We start from the raw sequence: 10,666 nt of genomic DNA on the forward strand, positions 1-10,666 counted from the left end.
TTTAACAGTAAAATTAAACTTCTAAATTAGTCATAATAAAATTGTACGGCAATAAAAATGGCTCTAACGGAATGCACTTTAAGTGGTAGATGCGTAAAAGCATCTCCCCAAGCTTTATCGTTGGCAGTGAAAGATATTTAAAAAATTTTTAAAAATATATTTCACTGACACCGGTATGCATTGTATTTAGACCCTTGGTTTAAAGCCGTAATGCACACTGAAAACGAGCTTTCAATTGTGAAAAACCATCTAATTGAAATATCGGGTAATTTTAAGGTATGCGAAATCACTCTGTGCGTAAATTTTATAAATAACAACTATATTGAAAACTTACCTAAAAATTTACTTGACACTGTGTTTAATCAAGTCAAAGAAAAATAATCTAAAAAGATTCTTTTTCTTTAACTTAACAAAGAAAAAAATACATTGAAGATTGCATATTTACGGAAACGGGTATCTACGCAAACTATAAACAGTGATAATCCCCTCTAGAATCCTGGAAAAAAAACATATTTTCCCTGTTCTTTCGCAGGCGGCTCGATCTGTATTGGCTGTACGAGTTATTTTTCTGAACGAGTTAACTCAATTGGTAGTCATGTAATAAATTAGGGGTCATCCATACATGACGTCAGTGTTTTTTCTCAATTTTTCGACTCCCCCTCCCCCCTTTGTCAAACTGTCAATTTTTGGCCAACCCCTGTTATATTATGATGTCAGTTTTTGTGAACTCCCCCCCCCCCCTAAAAAACAATAAAACTGCTTAAAAACCATTGATTTTTTTTCTGACTAAATTATACATTTATATAATAGTAGATCTCATTAAATTATATTATATAAGAGTCGATATCTCATTAAATAATCAACTAAGCAAATAGTATTATATATCTTTAATATAATCTTCCCATGGGTTGTTGAAGTAATCATCAATTGAAACAGTAGGTAGTGAATGCTCTCTTGAGGTACAATCAAATTCGTTGCGTCAACTTCATTTTCATCTAACCATTCAGCAGTTTTCGAATTCTTCTGCAAGGCGATGACTGCCAAAAATTCTGTCTGATGCTTGGCAGCAATACGAACAGGTTGGACCCTTTTGATTTGAAGGAGTGTTATAGCAGAAGAATAGATAGAAGCGTGCTTTTAACATAGCTTAAGAGGCAAAGTAGATATTGCACTTTTTACAGATTCTATCAGCTAGGCTAGACTGAATTGATGGACAAAACGCATCATACGGCAAAATCGGAAATCCTTTGGCAGTACGAGGAAGAATACTTGAATGTTTGATGCAATGAGCATAAAGGCGGATGATGGAAACAATTCTTTTGCTCCTTCTGCGACACCTACTGCTTTGAGCCCGTCTCTCGTTTGGTTGACAGGGACAGGTGGCGGAATAAATTTTGCTCTAATTAGAGTAAAGAAAGTGCTTCTAATAGTCCGACAACAAGAACGATTTTCACATTTCACAATTTGAGTAAAATATTGACTTGTACGAAGATGATCGACAATCCAACGTTGATCTTGTAATAAACGGCTCCTTGACTCTAGCAATATGAACAGCTTATATTTTTAAAAAAAGACAAAAGTCTTTTGTGAATTCTTCAAATAACAATAGCGCTACAACTTTGAAATTGTTCATTTTATTAATTGAAGAAAACGAGTCTGATGTTGTTCATTTAGCTGTTAAGGAAAAATATTTTTTATTTTTAAAGTTTTAAGCAGATTAAAAGTCAATTTTACTTTTTATGTGAAGTTAAATTTTGTGAAGAATTATGTAAAGTTGAATATTTTTACTTCAGCTGATACAAAAAGAAAATGTCAAAGCTGATGTCAATAAAATAAAACTAAAGTAATTATGGATTCTACAAGCGAAATTTTAATCTCATTAACAGTATTTTAAATAGTGATTAAAAAAAGAAGTTGTTTGCTCTTACAGTTAACGATGTAGCTTTTATGTTTGAAACTTTTTTTTTTTTTTTTTTTTTTCATAAGCACTGTAAAATATTATTTCATCAATTGGAGCAGGATTGACGTCTTTTGTAAAATTTCATTAACAAAGGACAACTGCACAAGATTGTGACGTCAAACCCAAACGAGCTGTTGTTTATAATTTATACAAAACGACTGCAACATAAGAAAGGGTTTCACCAAGGCTATTAAAAAGTAATATATATACATATAAAAATATGCGTACCTGAAAAGTAATAATTTTGAACAATTAAAAAAGAACAATCTTCTTCGCATTGTTCTTTTTTAAGTTCATCTCAGAGTGGTTACAAATTAAATTATTTAACAAGCATTTACATACCACGTACACATTAGTTATTATGTATATGCGGTAGTGGTGTCGTGGTAGTGCGCTCGCTTTGTAAGCGAGAGGTTCCGAGTTCGATCCCCTCCACGTCCCTAGTAGTACCGCGCTCAACTTGTTTCTCCGCGCAGCGGCCTTGTTCGTCAAGGTTCGTGTTTCGGAGTTATAGAGTTGAGAGAGGGTTATAACCACAATTAAGTAGCCTCCTCGTATGTAGTGGCCTTCTCGGCCTTGGGGAGGTGAATTAACATTAAAAAAAAATATATATATATATATTTTTAACCCACATAAGTCTACCTAAGACAGAAATATCTAGGGAAAAGTAAAGAAATATTTTCATTTAATTCACCCTGCCATGCAGTAATTGTAACTTAAGATGATTGACCTTTTTTTGTTAACAGCAACTCACGGTGTGTGAATTGGGTTGTTTCTTTTGTAAGATGGTCTGACTTTTGCTTTCAAAACTGCAAAATCAGAGCTCAATGTCATATGTAAAACTTCTTGAACCCAAACAGAGACAAAATATTTATTAGCATCTAGTGATTTGTAGTTAGCGATAGCCTCAGGAGAAAACATTCGAAGACTTCTTCTAAATATTGTTTTTATTAAACAATGATATACATCATGGTAATGAACCGATCGCCATTGAGTTGGGTCATTAATCCAAGTCTCTGCAGGGAACTTTTATGAACATTGATTGGTTCCAAGGAACGCAAGTTTGTTTTTGTTCTTTTCTGCAGCAACAAAATATAATTTTTTGAAGTATTTATAAATCGATATATCTTTTTTTAAGACTCCAAGATTAACAATTACGTACAATTTCTACCTTAATTTTCCCCCATCCAAATTTAAGTATTTGTATTATTGAAATTGCGCATTACCACGTGACTTTTCGACTGCAAAAGTAAAATTTATAAGTTTTTATATCAAATGATAAACATTTTTATGCCGATAATTTAGTTTACTTTTATAGAATTACATTAAAGAAAAACGTCTAAATTTTATATCAAAATTAGATAAAACTAACAATTTCTTTTTAACATCTCTTAATGTTGAATGTAAATCAGAACAGTATGTATCGAATACAAAAATTAGAAAGCGAACTGATCGTTATGAAAGAAGAAAGCGATCTGATCGTTATGAAAGAAGAAAGCGAACTGATCGTTATGAAAGAAGAAAGCGATCTGATCGTTATGAAAGAAGAAAGCGATCTGATCGTTATGAAAGAAGAAAGCGATCTGATCGTTATGAAAGAAGAAAGCGAACTGATCGTTATGAAAGAAGAAAGCGATCTGATCGTTATGAAAGAAGAAAGCTATCTGATCGTTATGAAAGAAGAAAGCAAAGTATTAAAACGTGAACTTAATGACACAAAAAAAATAACTATCGAGTTCGTAAGTGAACAATACGACCTCAAAAAATTTTAAAAGATGAAAATGAAGCACCAAAGAATAAAATTGCTGAATTAGAAGACCGAAGTAAAAACAACAACTTGCAATTTGAGGGAAAAGAAAAACATAGGCAAAACATAAGATAAAAGTGAAGATGTGATTAAAAATTTACTGAGAGAAAAACTGGACATTAAACAGGGTATGCAAAGAGCGCATCTTGCTGGAAAAAAAGAACACGAACAAGGTAAGCGTAAAAACAGTGGCGTAATTTCGAATTCTGGTCCATTCCCCTTAAAAGAGTTTTCAAAATAGACAACCTTCCCTTATCCCCCATAAAACTAATGACAAATCTAATAGCCAATAATTTTATGTTTTTGATAATCAATTTTTTATTTTTAAATCTATTTTAAATATGTAATTTAAAAAAAATAGTAGGCCTAACAACAACTTTATATTTTTATATTATTAAAAACATAGGTAATAAATATTATTATACATTAAGTTTTAAGTTAGGTAATTTGTAAAAACTTTGTTAAACATTTTACTTATATGTTTTATATATCAACATTTATGATAGGGGAGAGTGGGGAGAAGTCGGACACCCCGGTAATTTTATTTCGCAGCAGCGCCGAATTACTGTAATTTAATGTAAGCGTATAGATTTCATGTGGTCTTTTTAGTAGACATCATTTCCCCTCCCTGCGCGCGGTGAAAACTCTTTTTTTGAAAGTACCCCAAAAAAGTACTTTTGCTTTCAGTCTAGTAACTCATGTATATATTTATTTTCGACTGTTTTTGCACCAAATTTTCTATTTTATAGGGAAATGCACTTATCATCTAACATTTAGTAATTAAATTTATACATTAGCTTTAACTGTGTGGCTGTAATTTTAGTTTTATTCCGTCTTCCCAACATAAGGGTGAAGCGGGACAAAGAAAAAAGTCGCTGTCCCAGTTTTGCGTTATTTTATTGCAGAAATTGCTAGAACATTTTAGCTACAATTTTTTTATTGTTTTCAAAATAAACGTATTAATACGTTTAATTGAAATATTTAATATTAGTTTTAGTTCTTATACAGTGGATTTAAAAAAAAATTTTGGAAAGAGAGATCTTTATTAAAGTTAAATTTGATTTAATTTATTATTATTGTTGGGAATTGAGAATTCTTTTTACATCAATAGAATGCATTTGGAAAGCAAAAGACATGCATAAAAGTTTTTTTAATCTTAAAATCATAATTTCATAATAGTCTGATATAAGATATAGTAATAACAGTGACCTTAAAACTTTAAAAAATAAATATTTTTTTATCAAACCTAATTTCTTTTAAATTTCAGGTCATGCCTAGAGTTTATAAAAGAAAAAGTGAATCTCCACATGTTTCAGAAAACATATTGAAAATTGCTGTAGCCGAAGTGGAAAATGTGATAAGCCTTGGAGAAGCAGCATATTCAGCTGGCATTTCTAAGTCTGCACTTCATAGGTGTATAAAAAAAAAAAAGTCAATATCCAGCTGCTAATCTTCAACCAAATTATAAACACTCTATGATTTTTTCTGTTGCACAAGAACAAACACTGAGCACTTATCTAGTCATGTACTGATATGTTATATGGCCTTACACCATTAAGTAAGAGCTTTTGAAATGGTTCAAGTAAACAAAATAAAATTTCCCTTGCGTTGGATAGAGCAAAAAAAAGCTTGTCAAGATTGGTTAATAAGATTTTTAAAAAGAAACCCAAAACTATCTGTTAGAAAACCAGAGGAAACTAAAATTGCGAGAGCATCGGCATTTAATTTGTATACTATTGATATTTTCTTTAATAAATTACAAGAAGGTATATCAGAGTCTAAAGCAATATCATTTAAAATTTTTAATCTTAGTAAGACAGGTTTTACTACTGTGCAAAAAACTCCTTGTGTCATTGCATCAAAAGGAATATTTCACACGTGAATGTGATGATCGGTGCCCAAAATACTGCTTTTTTTGTTAAGACTAGTTTGGTTCAGTTCATACATCAAAAAAGATATTGCGATTACTCTGAAAAAAAAAATTTATGTCCCACTTGTCCCCACTCTCCACTAAATATATTTTTTATATAAATGAAAAATATAAATTTAAAATGTTGTAATTTATATTTTTCATTATTTACATAAATTTTTGTTAATCAATTTTATTCTTCAAAGTTTCATTTGTATCATTAAGGATTTTGTTTTTTGTTGTGTATGAAACAAGCCCTTAATTATAGTAGGCATCGACACCGTGCGGGATTTTTTTTACTAAAGGTTTTAAATAAGTTGTATAAAAGTTAATAAAAGTAAAATAATGTAGGTAACATGTGATAACTAAAAATCTGTACAAAGTTTGAGTAAATACAAAGGAAATACAAAGGAAAAACTTATATAATTGCAATCACTTCTATTTTGTTGCAAATTTAATTCTTTAAATGTAAAATTGAAAAATAATTTATTTAGGAATAATTAAAAATGAAAAAAAAAACTTATAACGGAGACTCCCTTAGAAAACGAGTGTACGCATTTTTGAATTAGCATCCAGATGACAACAAAAACTTTATTGTAAAGCATTTTCGAATTGAGAACATATCAAAATCTACTATTTATAATATACTTAAAAGAAAGGGGAACAATATAGGACCAGAAAGAAAAGTCGGAAGTGGTCGCAAAGCAACAAAGATGCCTGCAAAAGAGATAAAGCGCCTTAAAAAATCGATTGATCAAAAGGATGGTAATTCACAGCGTGGTCTTGCAAAACGATATCATGTATCACAACCGTATATATGCAAAATTATTCACCAAAATACTAGCATTCGTTATCGTAAAAAAACTAAAACACCAAAAAAGAACACCGGCTCAAAAAGCAGCTGTTCGTTCAAAGTGCCGCAGGTTGGCTTCGATTTTTCGGAAAAAAATTGTTATTATTGACGATGAATCGTGTTTTTATTTGAGAAACACTAATATTTCTGGAAATGCTGGATTATACTCTTCTGACATAAATGCAGCATCAAATGATGTAAGGTTAAAAAGAAAAGACAAATTTGAGCCAAAATTATTTGTTTGGATTGCATTTTCTACAAACGGAATTTCTCAGCAGTACATTGCTCCGTTTAGGTCAAGTAGTCAATGAAGATGTGTATATTTCAAAATGTCTTGATTCGATTGGAGAAATTCATTGAAAAATATCATAAAAATGACAATATTATTTTTTGGCCTGATCTAGCTTCATTGCATTATTCACGTAAAGTACAAATTATAAAGCAAAAAATATCAGGTTTGTACCAAAAGAGCATAATCCTGCTAATGTGCCAGAATTACGTCCAATAGAGGATTTTTGGTCTGAACTTAAGAGATCAGTGTACAACAAAAACTGGCAAGCTGAAAACCTAGGCAAACTTAAAAAGCGGACAGAGTTTTCAATTAAAAAAATCGATATAGAACGTGTACATCGGCTTGCTGCCGCCACATTTACAAGAGTAGACACTGTTCATCGTCATGGCCTGAAAAACTTATAATTCTATTTATTTTTAATTTTTAGATGTTTTTTGTTATTATAATTTTTAAATTGTTAAAAAAGAAGACTCCGTTAAAAAGTTATACCATTTCTAATTTTGTCCAGATTTTAAGTTGTTTTAAATAGCAAATTTTTGATACATGGATTTGTTGAAGAAACTGTGGTCAAAGCTTAATTTTTAATCAATTAAATTGTTATAACTTTTTAAATTCTTATTTAAGTATCTTTAACTTGATATCAAAAGATAGGGATAACAGTGGGCTACAAATTTATAACTGCAACAATCTACTGGACGTTTCTTAGGGCTCGAGGAGGTGCCAAACCACCACCATCGCCATAAAAATATGCATTTTTCATTCATTAAAGAGTGCTTTTTCCGGCAAACACTTTTAATATAAAAAGTTGTCATAATCCTATTCCAGAACAGCAACAATAATTAGTGTATATTAAAGGTGGTGGTGAATATAGTGGTGATGGTTTACTGTGTTACACTTTAGTATAAAAAATGATTAACTCTTATAAATATTTCTATATCTAATAAAAGAAAAAAATAGTGTAAATACAAAAAATCATAAAAAGAATTTGTTTTACAAGATTTTGTATTTGTTGGTAGTGTACATATTGGCGTATGGAAGGAGCGTACGCCCCCCCCCCTTTCTACCTAAAAAAAACAAACAAACAAATTTTTATAACTATTGTAACTACTGTTACATAAGTTACCAATTTCGAAATTTGAAATATGTTTTTAACACCAGGCATACCATAAGGACTAATTGAAAACCACCGCCAATCTTACTTTTGCAAAAAAAGTCTCCACTGTTTGTAACTTTATTTATTTTTTTGGTAATTCACCTCCCCAAGGTCGAGGAGGCCACTACAAATGAAGAGGCTACTTGTTGGTATAACCCTCTCTCAACTCTATAACTCCGAAACACGAACCTTAACAAACAAGGCCGCTGCGCGGAGAAACAAGTTGAACAAGTTTTATGACTTGCAATACTTTTTTGCAAGTCATCAATTTTGCAAAATTTATTACTTGCGGTACCTATTTTAAAAATTTCCTTAAAAGTAATATTATCATGAATAGTCACAAACTTACTTAAAAAAAAAATCATTTCTCCTGCTACAAACTAGTATCAGTATCATCTTTATTTTAGTAAGAAATAGTGAAAACTATATATTTTTTGAGTTTTTTAACTCTAATATTATACATAACCACTTAGAATACTTAGTATCGTACCATCCATTCGCTTAATTCTATCTGAAAATACATCATTAAAGTCATCAAGTTGTATAGTAAACAATGCATATAAACTCTTAATTTTGTTAAAAGAGAGTACACGCAAGTGTTGCTCTAACATTATTTGGTCTTTTTTTATCATTTTTTTTTACCTTTGCATGCCTGTTTTTGTTTAAAACCTCTGCTCCTATATCATTAAACTTTATTCGATTTACCATCCTCCATTTATGGACTGTGTGAGCAGACTACAAAACTACATTTCTATCGATAATTAATTTAAACTATCCTGATAAAGATTCCTATTTACTCTAAACTATCTGTATTGTGAAGCCTCGCATTTGTTGTCTCCTCCTTGAAAATCTCGTTAATAGAAATGGAGACATATCTCCTATGTTGACGACATCTTTCACAACAATAAGACAACCAGAAGTCATGTTGTTTATCAATGTTCATCAATGGAGAACAACTTTTTTTTAATGGATCTAAAACAATTTTGCTGCAAAAAAATGCAGCTGGGTTTGATTTAGATTTGTGATTTCTTGCCGAACTTTTTTTACTATCTGGATACCACCGATATAGTCAAAACATGCCCCTAAGGAATATATATACTATTATATATTAATAATTAAGATAAAGTCCTAGCTAATGAACTTACCAGCTTTGGTAGCAGTTGTAAGACTGACTACCAAATTTGGTAATATCCAAATATTACATAAAAGGGATATGAGAAGAAAAATAAAATTCCCCTTTAGTATATTACGCATATATAAACTTATACAGCTATATATACTTAAAAAGTGAGAATTAAAAAGTAAACTAAAGGTTTAAAAATTAAAAAAAGTAAACTAAAGGTTTAAAAATTAAAAAAAGTAAACTAAAGGTTTAAAAATTAAAATAAGTGTGAAAGCTGTTTAAAGAGTATTTAAAAGCCTTTTCTCTGTTGCCTGTTGAATTTAACTAAATTTAAGATAGTTATGAATAATCTGCTTATAAGTGAATATATAAGCTTTAGATTTCATAAGGGGTGGCCCAAGATAAATGGCATAGATTATAACTTTATACGTATTTTTATTATAACTTCGTTATTTTTTTAGCTAGAACAGTGAATTTTTTTTTAAAAGATTTATTTGTTGATAATGAAATCTAAAGTTTTGCAAAAGCTTGTACTTTCTAAATACCAAAATGGTGATGGTCCATCAAAAATATTTGCTGATATTAAGGGTGTCATTGGGTTTCGTACAATAAATCGGTGGTGTCAAATGAAAAAAGAGACAGGCTCTATCGAGTTGAAATGTCCATCAGGTGGTCCAAGATCAGTTCGAACAAATGCAAACATTCAAAAAATCAGAAGTCGTCTGAAACGTAAAAAGAGGATTTCATCTCGAAAATTAGCTAATGAACTCAATATCTCCAGAACCAGTGTTCAAAGAATACTTTAAAAGGAGCTCAATTTGCAGGCATACAAACACAGAGTTGAACCACTGCTTACAAATGGTCAAAAAGTCAAGAGAATTAAATTTGCAAATTGGATAAAAAACCATTTTCGAAAAGAACAAACACTGAAAATTCTGTTTTCAGATGAATTTTTTTTTGATATAAATGGTATGTACAATGCCCAAAATGATCGCATATGGTCCACTAATCGCAATGAAGCTGATAAAGATGATGGTATTAAACAGAAACAAAAATTCCCTCAAAAGGTAATGCTTTGGTTGGGAGCTTGTTCAAAATGTGTTACACCACTGGTTATTTTGGACAAAGATACAGTAAATCATGACTGGTATATAAAAAAAGTGTTGCCAGTGGCCTTGAAATATGGAAACAAGATGTTTGGCGATGATTGGACATTTCAACAAGATGGAGCAATTTCACATACGCATTATTTAACTCAACAATGGTGTCATGATAATTTTCCTGCTTTTACTGACAAAAACCACTATCTATTAACTATATTGCTATTTCTATTATCTATATTGCTGGTTATGTTTGAAAGTATTCCACTAGAGAAATTAGAAATGATACAAGTACATATAATGAAAAATACGGAATGATACAAGTACATATAATGAAAAAAACGGAACTTTTTCAATACTTTATATAGCGGAGGAATAAATATTTAATCATACTTTAATTCAACGATCTTCATTTTGCTACATATTTTTTTCTTTATTATGTAAAAGTGTTAGCAGAACATTCAAGATT

The 10,666-nt window shown here is 30.5% G+C and overlaps 1 protein-coding gene across 1 annotated transcript; it reads left to right on the forward strand.

Annotated features, from left to right (window-relative positions):
- The first annotated feature begins 210 nt into the window (after positions 1–210).
- Positions 211–7,225, forward strand: LOC136075927 (arginine/serine-rich coiled-coil protein 2-like). The gene is made up of 6 exons (XM_065789375.1): positions 211–276; positions 3,279–3,651; positions 4,274–4,302; positions 5,035–5,180; positions 6,332–6,487; positions 6,985–7,225. Exons 1-6 carry the CDS (start codon positions 211–213, stop codon positions 7,223–7,225), a joined length of 1,011 nt encoding a protein of 336 aa, XP_065645447.1.
- Positions 7,226–10,666: the final 3,441 nt, after the last annotated feature.

The sequence above is a fragment of the Hydra vulgaris genome, chromosome 02 (assembly GCF_038396675.1).
Source record: "Hydra vulgaris chromosome 02, alternate assembly HydraT2T_AEP".
In the NCBI taxonomy this organism is placed as follows: Eukaryota; Metazoa; Cnidaria; class Hydrozoa; order Anthoathecata; family Hydridae; genus Hydra; species Hydra vulgaris.